General features: G+C 46.3%; 1 protein-coding gene across 1 annotated transcript in view; it reads right to left on the bottom strand.

Annotated features, from left to right (window-relative positions):
* Positions 1-16,717, bottom strand: part of ABCA13 (ATP binding cassette subfamily A member 13) — a gene marked incomplete at its 3' end in the record, with an annotated part of 314,376 nt that extends 297,659 nt beyond the window's left edge. Inside the window, exons 1-4 of the mRNA XM_015425808.1 lie at positions 16,628-16,717; positions 14,373-14,466; positions 12,137-12,260; positions 41-192 (exon numbers count right to left, since the gene is read on the bottom strand). Of these exons, the coding sequence (XP_015281294.1) occupies positions 41-192; positions 12,137-12,260; positions 14,373-14,466; positions 16,628-16,717 (460 nt within the window). The remainder of the gene's footprint in view (positions 1-40; positions 193-12,136; positions 12,261-14,372; positions 14,467-16,627) is intronic.
* Between the last annotated feature and the right edge of the window lie 4,483 nt (positions 16,718-21,200).

Genomic DNA, 21,200 nt, shown 5'->3' with positions numbered 1-21,200 from the left:
TCCTTGAGGACCGTACGGATCAGAAAGGAGGTTTTCTTACCCAAGAGCTTTGATCTTTCCTCCCAAAGTGTCTGCAAAGCAGCTGCTTTCTTGGTGGTCTCCGAGATGCCCTGCATCAGTTCCTTGACATCTTTCAGAAAGGCCATGTCAGGTTCCGTTATGCTGTTACGATCGCGCTGGGAACTGGAAGCTCTGTTAGGAAAAGAGGGAGACGGAATGAAGTCGGCACAGGACTGTAGCCTTGCAACCTCACTCCGAAGCTGGTTACCTTTGAATTGAGGCCCATTTTGTCCAATGTGACTTTCTCGGGTAAATTTACATAGGACTATAATCATGCAACCTGACCCTATGCAGAGTCAGTAAAGGTAAAGGTTTCCCTTGCTCGAAAGCCAGTTGGGTTAGAACAGATAAAAAGAAGTACTTCTTCACCCAAACCAACAGTTCACAATTTAACCAACAGTTCACAATTTTTTCCCTGCTGAGAATTCACTTCATGCCTCTGAGGAATTTGGCTCTTACCCACAAAACCTTATGTTGCAAGAGACCTGTTATTCTTTAAGATGCCACAAGACTGCATGGTGTTGGGGGTTTTTGTTGGGGGGGGAGTTGTTGTAATAGACACAGGTATGAGCTTCCGTGTGCATGTGCACTTCTTCAGATACATTGAGGTGGAAGTTACCAATACATACATATAGCTAAAGGGTGAGCAGCAAATTAGCATACAACGTAATGAAGCCATTTTAACAGATTCAAGGACCAAACAGGAACAGCAAGCTAAGTTCATATGGTCACCATCTGTTAGGATTAAATTTCAGTGGGGGAAACGTGGCGAAGCAAATAAAACTATCAAAAATTGGAGACTGACGTGTAAATGTATTCTTCTTCATTGTGGAAAGCTGAGAGTAATCAACTGAGACCTTGCTGTTGCGCTCCATTCATCTCCTCTCAAGCACAGAGGTAACTAACAACATCCTACTGCTTCAGACCAACATGGCTACCAACTTGGACGGCCCAGGTTAGCCCAATCTTGTCAGATCTCTGAAGCTAAGCAGAGTCAGCCTGGATTAGTACTTGGATGGGAGACCACCACAGAAGGGGGACCACCACAGAAGTCCAGAGTCATTGCACACAGGGAGGGAATGGCAAAACACTTCCATTCATCTCAGTTTGGTGTAGTGGTTAAGTGCGCAGACTCTAATCTGGGAGAGCCGGGTTTGATTCCCCACTCCTCCACTCGCAGCTGCTGGATGATGAAGAAGAGATTGGATTTATACCCCGCCCTTCACTACCCAAAGGTGTCTCAGAGCGGCTTACAAACTCCTTTCCCTTCCCCTCCCCGCAACAGACACAACAGACACCCCACCAGGTGGGGCTGAGAGAGCTCTTGACAGAAACTGCTCTTTTTCAAGGACAGCTCTTATCAGAACTCCCTGGTCACAGGTAGGGGATGGGGCGGTAGGGTTGCCAGATCCAGGTTGGGAAATGCCTGGAGACTTGGTGATGGAGCCTGGGGAGGACAGGGACCTCAGTGGCGTCCAATGCCAGAGAGTTCATCTTCCAAAGCATCCATTTTCTGCAGGGGAATGGATCTCTGTCGTCTGGAGATGAGCCGTAATTCCAGGGGATCCCCAGGCCCCACCTGGAGGCTGGCATCCCTGTCCACCGCTAGGACTCCGCCACCATTTTAAACTCACTTCGAATGCTGAAAGGGCCCGATCCTGATCAGGCCCACAGTGCTGCATTTTTCTCCCTCCCAACTTCAAGTATGAAAACAGCTACGGGGGGGGGCAGCCATTTCGGCACTTGATAAGGCATGGGGGGAGGAAAAGAGCACCTCAGTCCACCAGGATACAAGCCCATTGAAGCCATTTTAACACAGTGGTGCCTTTCCTCATGGCAACCGAGAGGATGCTATTCTATCTAGTTTGGCCCTTAGCGACACCCTTTGAGATCTGTGATACACTTGCAATCCCAAAGAACTGTTTTTTCGTCCGTGGACCCACACATTTGATAAGCCAAAGAGATTCACTAGAAAAAGTACAGAAGTATAGACTAGGCAGACGCCATAGTGTTCAGATCAGATTTTTATCTTGGATTCCCCCCACCTCCCCTCAGGTAGCCAGATATTACATCTCCACCAATGCTCCCTCTAAGCTGTCGAGTCTTGTGAACAAAAATTCTACTTTGTGAGCTACTGGCATTGAAGTTGTGAGCGAGTGATTCGGCTACTGCATACATTAGTTTGCTCTGGAGCCACCCTTCCTGAGCCAAGACAAAAATGTGTGAGCCGGAGGCTAAAAAACTGTAAGCTAGCTCACACTAACTCAGCTTAAAGGGAACACTGAATTCTCCACTCTATTTAATCAGTTCAAGGGAGAGCAGACGGCGGAGGAAATTATCTTGCATTACTTAAAGGAGAAGGGTTTACAGTCTGACACACTTAAACTGCATGAGAAGCCTTTAGAAAGTGAAAAATGTCTCAGAGGTTCAGGAGATAGGCCACGGATCAATACAGACACTGAGGGGAAAAACTAATTAAATGGTGTTGCTTTGGTTAGAAATACAAGCATTGTCAATGTGATGAACAGCATGGACAGGGTGGCACCCATTAGATCAATGCTATTGAAGTGGAACTTAAATTAAAAAATAGGGTTGGCATTTGAAGAAGTCACCACACTTATCTAGAAGATGCTGTCCCACACAAAAAAATGCTATCCTTGCAGACTGTTATGTGCATTGCATGCATTGCACCAGTTTCACACACCCCCAACCCTGGTTGAGGGTAGAAATTTGTTGGATATTGTAACTCTGTATGTAAGGCCCCGGTCACACGGGCCAGGTAACGCGGTGGGGAGGTGTGGCTGTTTGCCCCGGAGCAAAATGAAGTGTGGTAGCCCGATCACACGGTCCCGAGTCTCCGTGCTTCGGCTGTTAGCTGGCGATCAAACGGCGATGCTGCAGCGGGGCAAAGAAGTGCCGTGGTGCGATGCCACACAAGCATTTCGCATTTGTTCGCATGCGCAGTTCCATGGAGCAGCACTGCTTTCAGTTTCGTGTTTGTGGCGTGCACTTACGAAAAACATCCGGTTTGTGATGGGACGTGGACGGGCACCAGATGCCATGGGCTACTAACGCTCCCGCGATCAGACACCTCCCTGTGCCGCGCTTTTTCCGGATACTAGTGCCCTTTCCTTGGTACTTTTTAACTCCGCATCTTCAGCGGGATGCCACAGGTTGGCCACGGGTTGGCTACGGATGCGCTACGCTTCCCTGATGTTGCAGTGTGATCGCACCCCGAAAATCCGGCCGACATTCGTGCCTTTTGGGCGGCAAATTCTGTGTTACCAGGGCCTAAGAAGACCTGGGAAGGAATGGGTTACGAGAATTCTCTCACTTGGGTACACTTGGCAGTTCCCCCTGGGTTTGTTAAGGGGGGAGGGGGTGACTCCCCTCAAAAAAGAAAGTGGTGGTACCTCCATCCTTCCGACGTCCACTTCCTAAGAGGAGGGATGGCCAGTAGGCAGAAAAGAAAATTCAAACAGAATTCCCAGGCCCTTCAATCACCTATAACCAAAGACAAGTAGAACTTAAACCACAAGTAGGGTTTAATTCAATAAAGAGGGATGATGATGAAGAAGAAGAGATTGGATTTATACCCCGCCCTTCACTACCCAAAGGTGTCTCAGAGCGGCTTACAAACTCCTTTTCCCTTCCCCTCCCCACAACAGACACCCTGTGAGGTGGGTGGGGCTGAGAGAACTCTGACAGAAACTGCTCTTTTTAAAGGACAGCTGTGCCAGAGCTTGTGACTGACCCAAGGTCACATCAGCAGGTGCAAGTGGAGGAGTGGGGAATCAAACCTGGTTCTCCCAGATTAGAGTCCGCACACTTAACCACTACACCAAACTGGCTCTCGGGGAATCAAAGCAGGACACATATATACGACATTCAAGCTTAGGCAACATAACTTAAAGTTGGAACCAAAGAGGTGGCGAGAGTCTTTCACTGTTTCTCTGAGGCCTTTGGAAAGTCTCTCACAGCTCGGCTGGCTCTCGGTGGTGGTGGTGGTGGTGGTGGTGGTGTTGTACGCTGTTTTTCAGGCTTTCTGTGTTGCTGCAGATGTCCTTCTCAGGTCACTCTCTTCTCTGTCCTCAGACCCAAATGGCTTCTGCCTCCCTTTTTTCTCCTCAGAAATCTCTTTTTTCCCTCAGAACTTTTCCCCCTCAAGACTCTCCTTTGGCTCCCCCTCGAGGACAAAACATCTTTTACCCCCAAATGCTAACAGAGGGCCAAACTCACAGGGTTACACAAGATTTCCAAGACTATTGTACAAACTTTGCCCACACTTTTCACATGGTCTGTTCAGCAACTATTAGGCCTGCAATGTTTACATCAGTTAATGGCTGCCTTTCTCACACAAGGTTGTTGCTCCGTCTTAGCTAGGGATGGACACCAAGCAGAAAAATGTGATTCATGTTGGTTCGCGATCGAACCACAAACTGAACCGAGAGGTTCATTCATGAAGTGAACCGGTTCATGATTCATGGCCCTGCAAACCTTGTTGAAAGGGACCACAGTCCCTTTAAATGGGGTTTGCAGAAAGCCCAAACTTTAAATGGACTGCACAAGACAGCCCAAAAAACAGGAAAAGTCCTTACAAGCGAAGCTAACCTGACACCCGCATACACGCCTACAGATATAGGGCATTCACACCTACTCCCCCCCCATCCCTCGGATTTCCCTCAGAACTTTTCCCCCTCAAGACTCTCCTTTGGCTCCCCCTCGAGGACAAAACATCTTTTACCCCCAAATGCTAACAGAGGGCCAAACTCACAGGGTTACACAAGATTTCCAAGACTATTGTACAAACTTTGCCCACACTTTTCACATGGTCTGTTCAGCAACTATTAGGCCTGCAAATGTTTACATCAATTAATGGCTGCCTTTCTCACACAAGGTTGTTGCTCCGTCTTAGCTAGGGATGGACACAAAGCAGAAAAATGTGATTCATGTTGGTTCGTGATCGAACCACAAACTGAACCGAGAGATTCATTCATGAAGTGAACCGGTTCATGATTCATGGCCCTGCAAACCTTGTTGAAAGGGACCACAGTTCCTTTAAATGGGGTTTGCAGAAAGCCCAAACTTTAAAGGGACTGCACAAGACAGCCCAAAAAACAGGAAAAGTCCTTACAAGCGAAGCTAACCTGACACCCGCATACACGCCTACAGATATATGGCATTCACACCTACTCCCCCCCCATCCCTCGGAATCTTTATGGCAGAGAGGGCTGGCAAGGGTTGAGACCAAAAAAACGAAGGCGAACTACAAAGACAGAACTAAAGAAAACATTAGTCAACATGACAATCAGCAGAGCCTGATTCTGACACAGAATACCATGAAGCAGTCCCGCAAATACTTAATTTACTTTACAAAAGCTCTGAGAAGCTGGTCAAGTATTATTATTATCATAACCATCATCATCTCCTCCATATATGTATTCTGAGGGGGCGAGTGAGTTTAGATAACAGTAGGTTATCTACAACCTAGCAGTTCGAAAGCAAGAAATTGCAAGTAGATAAATAGGTACCACTTCGGTGGGAAGGTAAAAGCGTTCTGTCCGCCTTGGTGTTTAGTCATGCCGGCCACATGACCACGGAGACGTCTTCGGACAGCGCTGGCTCTTCGGCTTTGAAACGGAGATGAGCACCGCAACCCTAGAGTCGGATTCGACTGGCATTCGAGCAAAGGAACCTTTACCTTTAGGTTGCTTAAGATTCAGTGGTGAGTTCAAGGATAAAGTGGCATTTCCCTTGCTGAACTTTCCCAAAGCATGTTCAGTGGTGAACGTTAAATCAATCTGAATGACAGCCAGTACACTGAAGTGACCCAGAGGAACCTTGTTTGCAAAAAAAAAAAATCCACACTCTGCCATGAAGCTTGCTGGGTGACCTGGGGCCAGACACCCTGTCACACCCTGAAGTTACTTTATAGGGTCATTCTGAGATAAAATTGAGACAAGGAAGAAACTGTGAAGCAAGGTGTGCCAATCGAAAAGAAAAACAAACTTTTCCGTGATGAAACCCACTTCCTGGTGCAAACGTTTTCTCACAGATGTAAACAGCGTGGTTATTAAATAATGCTTACGTCCACAGCATTCATGAGCCAATTCTATTCCCTGATTTCCCAGCCATTCCTGTACAACAACTCTATTATATCATCGAGGCGGCACAAACATCAGACAAAATTGCCATTAATCGTTACGTAAAAATTGATGCTCTCCAGTTACCGCAGTCTCAAAGTCGTCATTGTATGGTTCCCCGGGAAACTCCAACATATTGTTTTGAGCTCTCTGTTCATATTTCAGTTCCCAGCTTATACATAACTCCAGCATCAATAACCGCAGGGCAGTTTGGCTCAACATGGGACGAGATACTCGCACCTTTAAAAGCTGCGAAGAAAGGGGTGTGGGAGAAGCCTTTCTTTGGCAACCATGAAATAGCTGTTCTGTGGTGAGTGATCTTCAGCGTGTAGCCTAACACATAGACTCCCACCATAGAAGTCTGGGACTTTTCAGTCTAACAGAATCACAGCGCAGTCCCAGGAATTAGATGACAATGCTTATCACAGCACAGGTGAATGCTAGTTCCTACAGGTGATGCCAGGGTTAAAGTCAAGTTCTAGCCACAAATGGATCACAGTGACTCAACCAAGGCTGCACCCCACCAATGTTCACTGTGAAAAAAATTGATTCGAGTCCAATTACAGTCCACAAATTTGCTTCTTCTTTTTGGTTCTTTTTTTTTTAATAAAGATTTTATTGGCTCCCCTAAAAAGGGGAGGTATTTCGCTTAAAAGAAAAAATGGGGAAACGGAGATGAGCACCGCAACCCTAGAGTCGGATTCGACTGGCTTTCGAGCAAGGGAACCTTTACCTTTACTATGTTATGTCATGCAGTGCTGCTGCCGCTTCCAACAATTGCCATGCGACTACAGATTTCCCAGGTAAACAATCTGTTTCCCTCAACGCTTCATCAGGTTGCCTTATACTTGGAGCCCATGCTCTACGTCTCCTACTCAGAATTAATCTTGTATTCTCTTGGCATCTACTGGCTCTCATTAAAGTCAAAGCTACAGAAACCTGCTAAAAAGCTGACCATCCTAATCACAAAAGTGGTCACCTTGAATTCAACATTTTTTTTTACTCATTAACTTTTTATTAGTATTTTTGAAAAATGAATACAGCATAATAAAACAGCAACATTCAAAATGTCCATATCTGGTGGAGAGTATTATAAGAGTAACTGGTGTTGAAGGTATCAATATAACTTTTGGAACACATAGTTCGTTATACTTCTTGTACAAGAAGAGATGAACTGACTAAAGACTAAAGAGTGCTAACTTAGATGTGTTATAGGGTAATTTTATCTGGTGTATCGCTTAGTTCAGTGGTACACAAGTGTAATATAGGCTTGAAGAGTGTGAGGACCTTGACAACTAAATATAGAGTAGTTTGAGATATATTTGTTTATGTGGTTGAATGTTTTCTTCAGTTATTTTGTTAAAGAAGGGCAACCATTTTGCAGACCTTGAATTCAACATTGACAACATTCTACTCTGATTGTGACTTGAGGGGCACACCAACACAGCCAGAGACCCACCAGCAGGGCATAGCACACCAGCCACATAGGGTGGCTCCATAAGAGCCTCAATTATCTTTTTGCTGCAAAGACCATCGTGCAGGATCAAGATACTCAACCCATCAGTTGCATTCAGCTTGGTAGGTCAGAAGTTGTGAAGGGGGGGGGGGGGGGGGCTTGTGGCAGATTATTCAAATGGATTCAAATGGATTCATTAAAACAACCAGCATTAAACCTGGACAACTGATAGAACCTGTAAGTTACTGAACTTGAACCAGCTCTCACTTAGGGCCTGTCAGGACATTGGGGTGCCCCAATGATGTCACCTGGCCGAGATGTTATGAAATAAAAGGAATTTAAATATACCCAATTGAACAATACCTTTTTGGTAGCATAAATTTAGCACAGGAATAAAATGAACCTGGGTTCTGGACTAGTAACTCACTCCAATGTTTAAAAAACAGAATTTAGAATATATATTTTTTACAAAAGATAAAACATAAAAACATACAAGTAGGGGAAAGGAGTGTACAATGAGACAAAGACAAAAACAATAAACCTAACTAACCAGCCTCTAGACACCAACCCTGAGCAGCTTAGAGCTCCAAAGCAGATGTCTTGGGCAGCAGTCTTCCCAGCAGCGACGCGAGAGTAGAAGTCCTGAAGAGTGTGAAGATCTCTCCTCCAGCTTCACGAGCACTTCCTGATGAGATGTCATCATGTGGTGTTCTAGCTTCTTCATTCTTGCCCTGTAGGCTAGCTCATGTGTCACTTTGCTAACTGAGTGACCAATCAGAATGACCAATCAAGTGATCTACTGATCTGAATCTAGATCTTCAGCTGTCAAACTGACACTTGAGCAATAGATGACTGACTTGACAGTTCCCAGCTGCTATCTATCATACTGCAAGGCAACTACCTACAGGTGTTTGATAGGTAAAGCACTTCACTGACATGGCTAACAATCCTGGAAGTACTTACAAGATAACAATTCCAAGTTAAATGCAAACACATACTGGGGAATCACTTTCATGACGGGGTCTATGTCGACAGAATGCTACTGTCAGGTTCCTTAGTCAGGGTACACCATACAAGGCTTCTTTTAGAAGATTAGTGTTCATTGGTAGCCCAGTACTAAAGGACAAGTATACAGCTTGTGTCAGGAATACCCTACAGTATAATGGCCCCTGACTTATAGTGGAATCAAACTCCCCCCCCCAATGAGCTGAAGCCAATGGATATGATTTGCGCGCGGGGGCTGAAGCTAGCAAGTGAGCGGCAAAGCGTAAAAGCCGTTAGCCTTCCCAGAGGAGTTAATTGCAGCTGGGAACATCAACAAGGTCAAGCCAGGGATAAGCTGGGAAAGAGGAGGAGGTGCACCCCTCCACATTCCAGATCTATGACAGGGCTACCAGTCAGTTTGACCAGTTTAACAGGGTTGCCACATTTTCACTGACAGGGGCACGTTGCCTTTAACTGCTTGATGACAGGCAGAAATTCTACAGGTGCATCCCACCCCCAAGTTATTGGAACACAGTTATGGGGGAAGAGACTTCAGGTACCTCCACTAGAGGAAGATGTTCTTGGGAAGAAGCACAGGAATGTGGATAGAGTGGGAAACAAGAGGGAGGGGGAGCAGCTAAAGTAACAGGATGTGGAACAAGAAGTGAAGCTATTTTTTTTTGGGGGGGGGTGGATTCCAGCCTGAGACTGCACTCCCACATTGGTTTTGGGAATGGGAAGTTTAAAGGTCAAGTCTTGGCAGTGTAGTGGCTTAAAAGTGTCAGACTAGGATCTGGGAGACCCGGGTTCGAGTCCTCACTCGTGCCACGGAAGCTTGCTGGGTGACCTTTGGCCAGTCGCACTCTCTTAGCTTAACCTACCTCACCAGGTTGTTGTGAGGATAAAGTTGAGGCTGTGAGAGTTGGAAGCCACTTTGGGTCTCCAGAGGGGGAGAGAAGAGAGGGTAATAACAATAGCAATGTATTAATTTGAGGACAGAGCCTGTTTAAAACATCTATTATTGTACAACTTTTCCACCTAGGGATGCCAAACCCCGCAGTAGGGGCAGAGAATCTCCCCTGACCCCAGCTGGTGTTTCCTGTTACCAGTCCAGGTGGCAGAAAGAGGAAAATAAACCTTACAAATGGCTGTTGACCAACAGCATGATGTCACTTCCAGGAAAACCCAGAAATGATGTCACACCTCTCTAGGAATTTGCCTAAAGTCTGATAAAACCATAGAGTTTTCAAGCGATCCTATTTGCTCCCTTTTTTCTATGGTGGTAGAAATATTTTTTTGGGAAAACATTTTATTAGGATATAATAAGCAAAGTAAACATTAATCAAACCTTATATCATTATACATCCTACCCTCCTCCCTTCCCCCCCCACCCACTCGGCTTCCCACAGTGCTCCAACCTCCTGTTCGTTTCTTAGATGTTCTTCGTCCCTCCCTTTTTTACTCATATCTATAGGTAACTTATCCCTCCATTTTTATTCTTATATCTTTATCTATTTTTTAATATCCTTTAACCTTCAATAATGATCAAAGCAAAATAAATTATCTCTGACATCCCAGTGCTTTTCCAAATAGCCTTTAAAATCTTTCCAGTCTGCAAAGAAGTCTTCTGCTTCCAAATTATTAAGTTTCCTTGTCATTTTGTCTATTTCAACCATGAAAAGTAGTTTCTTGATCCAGTCCCCAACTTCAGGAACCTTATCTTGTTTCCAACATTGCGCATAAGTCATTCTGGCAGCTGTGATCATGTACCACATCAGTGTCCTTTTTTGCCATATTGACTTCTTCCATTTTAAGCCCCAAAAGTAAAATTTCTGGTTCTTTCTTAAATTTACATTTCACAATTTTTTTCCATTTCTGCATGAATCTCAACCCAAAACTGTTCTGCTTTTCCGCAAGCCCACCACATGTGATAGAATGAGCCCTCTATCTTTTTACATTTCCAACATTTGTTTGACGTATTTTTTTTAATGTTTCCACAAACCTGCTATCCTGCATTCTGCAGGAGGGCCTGGTCAGGTCTCCTCTGGAGTAGCACCCTGAGCCTGGATTGTGAGACTCGGGAGAATAGACTGGAGCTGGAGCCAAGGAGCACAAGTATGGTTGCCCAGCACGGACTGGCTAAAATTAGGAGAAGGGGGAGGTGGGTACTTACTGTACAAGGGTGGACAATCGTTGTTTCCACACGATGGCATAACTTCTGGCGTCACCTGGAAGCACTGGTATTGCAACAGGGCAACACTATGGAACCCACCCCCAAAACTATAGAAACCATAGAGTTCAGGGGTGACTGTTAGAGCTTTGCCCTGGTGCAATGGAACGGTGATGCTCCAATGATCATGATACTTAAAAAGTCAACTCCCTCACAAACTGTGTATGTCATTTTCCCCAATAGATTCTAAAACCATTATAATCAACAACCTCTTTTAAAATCACAGAATCATAGAATCGTCGAGTTGGAAGATAAATTTCTCAAAATCTGATAACCTTAGAGGCATAGCCCCACAAGAATCTCTCCTGTAAATGCATTTTTCCAATCATTTAAAAACATTTTTAAAGGCATGCGCTCCTTTAAGCAGAGAAGGGTGCTGTAATTTACTAACTCCTGCACTGGGAAAGGGGGTTAGAGTAGGTGACCTTTAGGATACCTTCTAACTCTGTCAAGAAACTGGTCTCCTTTAAGAGAGTGTTTCTGCCTAAGTGTTAGTTTTCCTGACTACAGAAGTCATCAGCCCTACCTGCTGGCTTGTTATTAGAATTGTTGCTTAGGCTGGCAGAAGTAATTAACTTGCAGCAGCTGAGAACTGTCATCTAAAGTGGTTGACAGCTTGCAATTTGGAGATCCATCCTGGTAACAGAATTCTATTGGCTAAGTGGCTTTTCTTTCTGCATTGAGAACTTCAGCCCCACCAGAAAAAAATTTGCCCCACAAGCCACAAAACCCTGGCCACAGGCCTGCTGAGGTCCCTTCCATCCCCAAACACTCTTGAGATCTAATTCAGGTGGGTAGCCATGTTGGTCTGAAGCAACAGAACAAAGTTTGGGTCCACTGGCACCTTTAAAACCAAGGTTTTATTTAAGGTATAAGCTTCCATGTGCACGCACACTTCCTCAGATACAGTGAAATGGAATTTACCAGTTCATACATATAGGTAGAGGTTGGACAACAAGTTAGCACGCAGCAGAATGAAAACATTTAACAGATTCAAGGACCAAACAGCATAAACAAGCATAGTTTATACGGTTACCATTTGTTTGGGTTTAATTTCAAGGGAAAACATAGTGAAGGAAATAAATGTGTCAAAATTGGAGACTGATGGGCAGATGTATCCTTAACTGTGGAATGCTGAGAGTAATTAACTGAGGTCACATCCATGCTTGAGAGGAGACAGATGGAGCGTAATGGCAGGGTCTCAATTAATGCAACCGTAAGAAAACAGAGTAGTATTCAGTTTGAAAAAAAGAACTCCCTTACCGGAAGCTGTTGTTTTTCTGAGCAGTATAGCTGCTGTTCTTGCACCTGGAGCCAACGTTGCAAAAGAGGCTCTGAACGAAAGGGTAAAGGCCCCGGCTTGGCAAATCCCGGGCTTCCAAATAACCTGAAAAGCAAGTAACTTACTACAGAGAACAAGACCATTCCCTATGGGACTCAGCACTGTCATAACTTTGGAGCAGTTCAAGTCTTACAACTGGATGTTTTCATGCACCATTAAACCACTTACAAATGGTCCATTTGTCTGAATAGCACATAGATGCAAGGGAGCCCGGTGACCAGGTGAAATTGTTTTTCTCAGTGTTAAGTCGCGAACTTAACAAAGAGTCGGAGAGTGATTCGGCTAGAATGCGGCTTTTATTCTTCGTTACTTCTCCAACACGGTACCACAATCGCCAGCCAGAACCCATCAAAATATATACACTGGCTTCTCTGTATTTAAACATTCCCGGCTAACGTAGCCACACCTCCTGTACAAATAACAACCTATGAGGTTGGAGAGATAAAGGCCAATCACAAGCGATCCCGCTTTGTAACGTGATTGGACGACACTGCCTGGGCTAGGGCTCCTATTGGATACATTAGGATCCTAGCCCAGGGCGAAGCTTAACATTGAATCTCTATTAGGCAATTCGCATAACAGTCCATGTGAATACAATCCATCTGAATACATAACACTCAGCAACACTTCCCAGCTCAGAAGAGGATGAGCTGCAACTTGCAGACACGGATGAGGAGCCTTTTACAGACTTCTTCACCCCATGCGCAACCATGGAACAGAAAATGCAGGAGGGTGCGGGCCAGAAGACGATGAGCCACAATGCATGTGCTCCCTCTTGGATACTGCCACTCACTCCACACACCAACCATCATAATGACAGTCATCTCACTATTATTGGTATAAATCGGTCTTCTGGAACCTATGCCTCATTCCTGGTCTAGTTCTCATGCACACAGTCCAGCAAAACGAGAGAATGACGATGATACAACTTTTTAAAGAAGTCTGTACAACAAATCCCATTATACTTCCCTCAGTTTTCCCCTTTCGGCAATGCAATCAATAGAAACACATTGTGCTGGGTCGTAATTAATATGATGCACTCACATGGACCTCTGGGAGAATCACGTGACTCGGCCATGTAGTCACCTGACCTATAGGAGTGGTTCTTGTCGTGATGTCTTATCACCTGACCTGCTTCATCTAATTTTTTTTAGATATCTCCCTTATATATAAAAGCCGAATGGTGGTGGCACTTCTCTAGAACATTCCACACACTCCGGAAATGGTTGGCACCCTAGTGTGTCACTCAGAATCTATCCCTATCCACTGGCTGCATTACTTGAGTCTCGCCTCCAACATTCTAAAGTTTGCTGTTCCCCCCTGCCCCGCCCATAGCCAGTCAGAACACAGAGGTTATTTGCATATGCAGCCTCATTGGCCTTTGCCTCGGAACAGAGAGGTCGTTTGCATATGCGATTTGATTGGCTTTTGCCTCTAATATTCTAAACAGTTTGCTGTTCTGAGGAAAAATGTGTCCAATCACCAGGTGAGGGCTGGAGATCACTCAGAATTACAACTGCTTTCCAGATGGCAGAGATCAGTTCCCCTGGAGAAAATGATGGGGTCTGTATCCTTATATACTGCTGAGATGGCCCCTGTATGACAGCCAATGTGACGTAGCAGTCAGGGCTTCAGAGCACGGGAGAGGCTGCAGGTGTGTGGGGGGTGGAAAGCTGAAGAGTGAGGGGGAAATAAAGGTAGGTTGATGAATAGCTGGGAAGGAAATAGGGTTGCCAACTCCAGGTGGGAAATTCCTGGAGATGTGAGGGATGGAGCCTGGAAAGGGTGAGGTTTCAGGAGGCGTGGGACCTCGGACAGGTACAAAGCCATAGACTCCACCCTCCAAACCAACCATTCCCTTCTGGGGAACCATCGTTGCCAATCTCCAGGTGAGGGCTGGAGATCACTCAAAATTACAACTGTTCTTTAGGTAGCAGAGATCAGTTCCTCTAGAGAAAATGGTGGACTCAGTGTCATTATACCCTGCTGAGATCACCACAGCAAATTGACACTGAGTGTCCAAGGCCGGGGCACCCACCCAGAGCCTCTTTCTAGAAATCGTAGTATTTATTTCCACAACGGGCCTTTTTCCTAGTAGCTATATATAAAAAATATTGTCAAGATTTGTCAAGAGAACTATTTCAGTACACAACTTACAGTTCTCTCTCTGTCTTGGTGGTTCCTGGAAACGGACTACAGCTAGAATAACGAAGAGCGTGCATGGCCAGAGAACTTCGGAAAGAGACAAAACCTGGAGAGAGAGAGAGAAAGAACCCAGAGTTAATAATACCAGAAGAACCACTGACATGAGAATTAAAGTTGTGGTGTGCAATTCTGAAGAACAAGAATATCAGAAGAAGTGAAGTTATAACAGGAGAAAGCAATCGTGTATATTCTGTGTTTGGGGAATGGGAAATTCTGGAATGATAGAGAAAATGGTTTTTCTAGCTCAGGAAATCCTTTACAGTCTGTAAATATTTACATCTTCCGTAGTGTTTGCCAATTACTAGTTGAAACAACAAAGGATTATCCTTGCTGAAGAAATACTTATTGCAATTACAAGACACAGTGAGGTAGAATTAAAAGATTATTCTTGTAAAGAAAAGTCCATTCTAGTGGGTGGGATGGCTTGATATTAAATCTTATGGAAAAGAATAGGCCCAGGAAAATCCGGATATTTTATTACTGAAAGTAAGATATCCCACACCATTATTACTGAAAACTGCACTCGCTTTCCACATATTATTACATGAGGGAGAAAAAAAATTAAGCCTATCTTTTGTAGTTGTTTACAAGAACGGAAACATGAGTATATTATTCACTCTATAGAAGGAAGCAATTTCCCTGAAATGTCAAACCATGCTTGCCTTTTAGAGCCAATTCTCACATTACCACCCTTCTCTTGCCCACATCCATGCATATTGTGGGGAAACCACGGGGAACATTCTGTGAGGTACAGATTCCTCACAGTAGCACTAATTTTTGTCAACCACACTGGGTCTACTGGGCCAATCGTGAGGAGAATTTCCCCATCAGCAATATACATCTCAAGGTCCCTCAGGCTTCTGTTCACATTAGAGTGGGTTTGTCTAACCAATGAACCAGGGTGTCAGAAAAATATTTATTTGTGCAGTGGTAAGCAGCAGGACAGTCGTTAAAAGGAGAAAGAGTTTAGAATGCTAGTCTTTTGCACGTTCCTAAAAACCTCCCCTGAATTCTGAGATCTTCAGTTTCGAAATGAACTGAATGAAAAGGTAAAAGGCCCTAACACCAGAAGACGCCTCACTCAGATGTCTGCAAAAATATATTGCATTTTTTAAAATTCCACCATTCCTCTGAGGCTGAGGTCCCCTACATTTTTAAGCTTGCAGGCACCTTTGGAAATTTGAAGTGAGGTGACAAGAACCAATATAAAATTGTTGCCACAGGAGGTGGAGCAGAAGACGAAGACGAAGAAGAGGAGGAGGAGGAGGAGATTGGATTTATACCCCACCCTTTACTACCTGAAGAAGTCTCAGAGCAGCTTACAATCTCCTTTCCCTCCCCCTCCCCACAACAGACACCCTGTGAGGAAGGTGGGGGCTGAGAGAGCTCTTTCGAGAACTGCTCTTGAGAGAACAGCTCCGAAAGAACTTGTGACTGACCCAAGGTCACACCAGCAGCTGCATGTGGTAGAGTGGGAAATCAAGCCTGGTTCTCCCAGATTAGAGTCCACATGCCTAACCACTACACCAAAATGGAGAAGACATACTGGTGGAAAGTGCCATCAAGTTGCAGGCAACTTGTGGTGACCCCGTAGGGTTTTTGAGGTAAGAAATATTCAGAGGTGGTTCACCATTGCCTGCTTCCGCATAGCATCCTTGGACTTCCTTGGTGGTCTCCCATCCAAATGCTGACCAGGTCTGCCCCTGCTTAGCTTCTGAGATCTGATGAGACCAGTCTAGCCTGGGCTATCCAGATCAGGGTGGTGTATAAATAAGGTAAATAAAACAAAATAATGGGCTTTGCTTGTTTATTTAGAGCAGAGGTCCCCAACCTTGTTGAGCCAGTGGGCACCTCCGCAATGTTGACAACACATAGCAGGCACTAGGCTTCCCAAGTCCCCCCAGGGGGCGGGGAAACCCCCGCCCCAGAGGCCTGTTCCCCGCCGGTGGCAGATCAGGCCCCAGGGGGAACCCTTTCCCTTGGATGGTCGTGGCCCCGCCCCCAGCATGCCCGGCATTGTCACGTCACTTCCGGGTGACGTGCGTGCGGTGCGCGCTCCAGCCGCGGACCAGGAGTCCCCCGGTATGGAGATTTTTCGACTTGGCAACCCTAGCAGGCACAGCAACAAAATGGCTGCTGCAGAGGCTGGATCCAAACCACAGAATGTTGGAGAGGTTCACCAGGAGGCTAAGGAGGCTCCCACAAACCTGGCGTCCTCCTTTGAAGGAGAAAGCTGTTTCTAAATGGATGGTCCTCGCAGACCCAAAGGAGATGCCTCCTGGGCTCTTCTGAAGCATGTCCTACTCCACTCAAGAGAAGGAAAGCCACTGTTGACTATATGATTTGGGGAAGAAGCACCAAGAAGCACAAGCACCACGGCCAACTGGCAACCCAAGAGCTTGGTCCGTCCTGTAGAGGCTCCCCATCTTGTTCCAACCCCAAGGGAGTCTCCTCCCCCTGTTCCAGTTTCAGGGGCAAGTACACATCCTAGGCCTCTCATTTACCCACCACAGGTGAGACATTACTGTTAGATCGCGCGGTTTCCTGCTCCCTGTGAATTGAAAAGCAGAAGGGTGGGGAAGCCACCAGAAGTGGAATCACATCCTTCCCAAACTCCACCCTCCCCAGGCACTGCCTTCAAAAACTTCCAGCACTTGCTGAGGCAGTGGAGAGCCAGTTTGGTGCGAGAGCCAGTTTGGTGTAGTGGTTAAGTGCACAGACTCTAATCTGGGAGAACTGGGTTTGATTCCCCACTCCTCCACTTGCAGCTGCCAGATTACCTTGGGCAAGCCATAGTTCTGTCAGAGCTGTTCTCTCAAGGACAGTTCTCAGAAGAGCTCTCTCAGCCCCACCTACCTCACAGGGTGTCTGTTGTGGGTAGGGGAAGGGAAAGGAGTTTGTAAGCCGCTCTGAGACTCAAAGTGAAGGGTGGAGTATAAATCCAGTCTCCACCTCCTCTTCCTCCTTCTGGGAAGGGAACCCTAATACACAGTACAGAAAAGGGGGGATATAACCACACACACAGACACACACAATCAGAAGAAGCTCAAGGAGGGATAACCAAGGGGGAAGAGGGGTGCTCTGCTGCTCTGGTATCCCCTAGGCCTCACTGCTTCACAGCTGATCCATGGGTAGAGCTGCCTTGACCTAAGGCTTGATACCTCCAGAACGTTTGCCACCTTTTGCAGAAGCTGCACTGGAAACAGAGCAACCCCATAAACGTGGTGTTACCATAGAATTGCCAACCCCCAGGTGGACTCTGGAGCTCTCACAGAATCACAGAATCCATTCTTACGAGTCCTCTCCTCTGCTGCCAACAGAAACAGCTCCCTGCCCTCCTCAAAGTGACAGCCCTTCAAATACTTCAAGAGAGCCCTCATCTCTCCCCTCGACCTCCTCTTCTCCAGACTAAACATTCCAAGGTCCCTCAGCCTTTCCTCACAGGGCTTGGTCTCCAGGCCCCCGATCATCCTTGTCGCTCTCCTCCGCATGCACTCCATTCTGTCCACATCCTTTTTGAAGGGAGGCCCCCAGAACCTCACACAATACTCCAAGTGTGGCCTGACCAATGCAGTGTCCAGCGGGACGATCGCATCTTGCGATCTGGATGTTATGCCTCTGCTGATACACCCCAAGCTTGTATTAGCCGTTTTTGTCGCCGCATCACGCTGACTGCTCATATTTAATTTCCAGCTGATGTCCAGGCTACAGAGGTCAGTTTCCCCCAGAGAAAATGGCAGCTTCAGAAAGCAAACTCCACGGTATACCGTAGATTCTAGGTGAATTCCCACCCCACATTCCCCCCTCCATGGCCTCTAAATCTGCAGTAATTTCCCAAGTTGGACTTGGCAACCCTATTTTACCACAATAAAAAAGGTATCAGCAATCGAAAAGGAAAGCCGCTCAAAATCCCCAAGGTGTCCAGGGAGAAGACAAAAAGGAGAGTCAGCATCAGTGTTAGCAAAACAGCTCCTTGCCCTAGCTCTATTGCCATGGCGACTGCTGAATCAAAGGAGGCATACTGTGGTTGCTCAAGTGGTTAAGACGCTGAACTGCAGGCTGTGGAAGGTCAGTAGTTCAGCAGTCCGAGACCCGAGTGTGCCGCATGACCGAGTGAGCTCCCGTCTCTAGTTCCAGCTCCTGCCAACCTAGCAGTTCGAAAGCAAGAACTTGCAAGTAGATAAATAGGTACCACTTCGGTGGGAAGGTAACAGCATTCCGTGCGCCTCAGTGTTTAGTCATGCCAGCCACATGACCACGGAAACGTCTTCGGACAGCGCTGGCTCTTCGGCTTGGAAACGGAGATGAGCACCGCAACCCTAGAGTCGGATTCGACTTGCTTTCGAGCAAGGGAACCTTTACCTTTACTTAATTGAACATCATTCAGTGGCTAGGCCACCATTAACTGGCACTCCACTAGGATAAGAGAGGTGATCAATAATTGGAAACTCAAAAGTCCCCTTCTTTGGAGTAACACTGAGGTGTGATAGTCTCAGATTTGGCATCAGGGTAAATGTCCTCCTCAACTCCTTTTCGAATTTTCCAAGCCACTCAAAAGAATCAGATCCAGTAGGAAAATCTTACAAGAAGTTCTCTGCTGCCGGCTTGTCTGTTGACACCTGGCCAGCGATTCATTCAACACTTTGGTTTTAATTGGCGTTAGAACCCTGACCCGTCATGCCTGAGGCAGGGTGGCATTCAGAGATTATTCATAAATACGATGGAAGCTGTCACGGAGGTGTCTTATCGGTGGAGTTCAGTACCGCCCGTTCTGATCGGCAGCCAAAATCTGATCCTCAGAGCCAGTTGTCAAGACAGCGGTTGGCATGAAGGAGAGTGCTTCTCCTTTTGAGGCCATTGTGTTTCCTGTCGCTCATGAAGGGATGCCATTTCAGCAAGCCCAGGTCTTATTTTTATTATTTTGAATATAGAGTCAACACAATCTAATTAGCCACATCCAACTCAAAGTGGGGTTTTTTTGCTTAAAAGGAACAAAATAAGCCACATCCAACTCAAAGTGGGGTTTTTATGCTTAAAAGGAACAAAATAAGCTAAGATTTTTTAAAAAAATTAAAATACCTATCAAGATTTATTTTTATTTAATTCATTTCTACCTTCCCTTTCTCCCCAAAGGGGGCCCAAAGCAGCTTACACTGTTCCCCTCCTCCAGTTTATCCTCACAACAACTCTGTGAGGTAGGTCAGGCTGAGAGAGGGTGACTGGCCCAAGGTCACCCAGCAAGCTTCCATGGCATGAGTGGGGATTCAAACCCGGTCCTTCCAGATCCCAGTCCGACACTCTTAACCAGTAGACCACACTGGCTGTCCAGCGCACTGTGATGATGGGGAGTAGGGGTAGGGAAATACACGGTAAAATAAGTAGAAAACTGCTGATCCTTTATATTTGGTCATTGTTGCTTTTAAATAATGTGGCATTTGCTTTGGGGGGGATAGGAACAGTAGAGGGGCAACTGCTGCCTCAAAGGGCGTTACGCCATCTATTGCAGCCACCAGCACTGACAAAATTTCCCTTTTCCTTTTAAATGTCTAGCTAGGGGAAGTTGCGGTGGCTCAAGTGGTTAAGACGCTGAACTGCAGGCTCTGGAAGGTCAGTAATTCAGCAGTTCGAGACCCGGGTGCCGCATGATGGAGTGAGCTCCCATCTCTAGTTCCAGCTCCTGCTAACCTAGCAGTTCGAAAGCAAGAAATTGCAAGTAGATAAATAGGTACCACTTCGGTGGGAAGGTAACAGCGTTCCGTGCACCTCGGCGTTTAGTCATGCCAGCCACATGACCACGGAAATGTCTTCGGACAGCGCTGGCTCTTCGGCTTTGAAACGGAGATGAGCACCGCAACCCTAGAGTTGGATTCGACTGGCTTTCGAGTAAGGGAACCTTTACCTTTACCTATAGACACATGAGCTGCGGTGGCTCAAGTGGTTAAGACGCTGAACTGCAGGCTGTGGAAGGTCGGTAGTTCAGCAGTTCGAGACCCGAGTGTCACATGACGGAGTGAGCTCCCGTCTCTAGTTCCAGCTCCTGCCAACCTAGCTGTTCGAAAGCAAGAAATTGCAAGTAGATAAATAGGTACCACTTCGGTGGGAAGGTAACAGCGTTCCTTGCGCCTTGGTGTTTAGTCATGCCGGCCACATGACCACGGAAACATCTTTGGACAGCGCTGGCTCTTCGGCTTTGAAACGGAGATGAGCACCGCAACCCTAGAGTCGGATTCGACTGGCTTTCGAGCAAGGGAGACCTTTACCTTTACCTTAAGGGAAGTGGGCGCCCCAACTGAGATGGTCCAAGCTAACCCAATCTCATCAGATCTCAGAAGCTAAGCAGGGTTGACCCTGGTTAGTACTTGGATGAGTAACCACCGAGGAAGTCCAGGGTTGCTACGCAGAGGCAGGCCATCGCCATCCACCTCTGAATGCCTCTTCTCTTGAAAACCCTGTGGGGACACCATAAGTCACTGCAATTTGACGGCACTTTCCACTACCACCAAAGGATGCAGGAAATGCCATTAACCCCCATCCTCCCCAAAACCCATGGTTCTTGCCAGTAACAAAACAAGTGCTTGGCAAAGACCAATCACTCCTCACAAAGGCTGTGGTAACGTGACGTCCCACCTCCCCATCCAGTACTGACGTGTTCAGATGATTAGTAGAACCAGGGCTCTTTTAGTCGCAGGAACTCTGTTGCATATTAGGCAACACACCCCTGATGTAGCCTGTAGTGTATTCAAAGCTGCCTTGAATGCATGATATGTTGTGAAACATCTA

The sequence above is a fragment of the Gekko japonicus genome, unplaced genomic scaffold (genome assembly GCF_001447785.1).
Source record: "Gekko japonicus isolate JY-2015 unplaced genomic scaffold, Gekko_japonicus_V1.1 scaffold2006, whole genome shotgun sequence".
In the NCBI taxonomy this organism is placed as follows: Eukaryota; Metazoa; Chordata; class Lepidosauria; order Squamata; family Gekkonidae; genus Gekko; species Gekko japonicus.
Note: the sequence above shows the minus strand (reverse complement) of the source record. Positions and strands in the feature narration are given on the sequence as shown.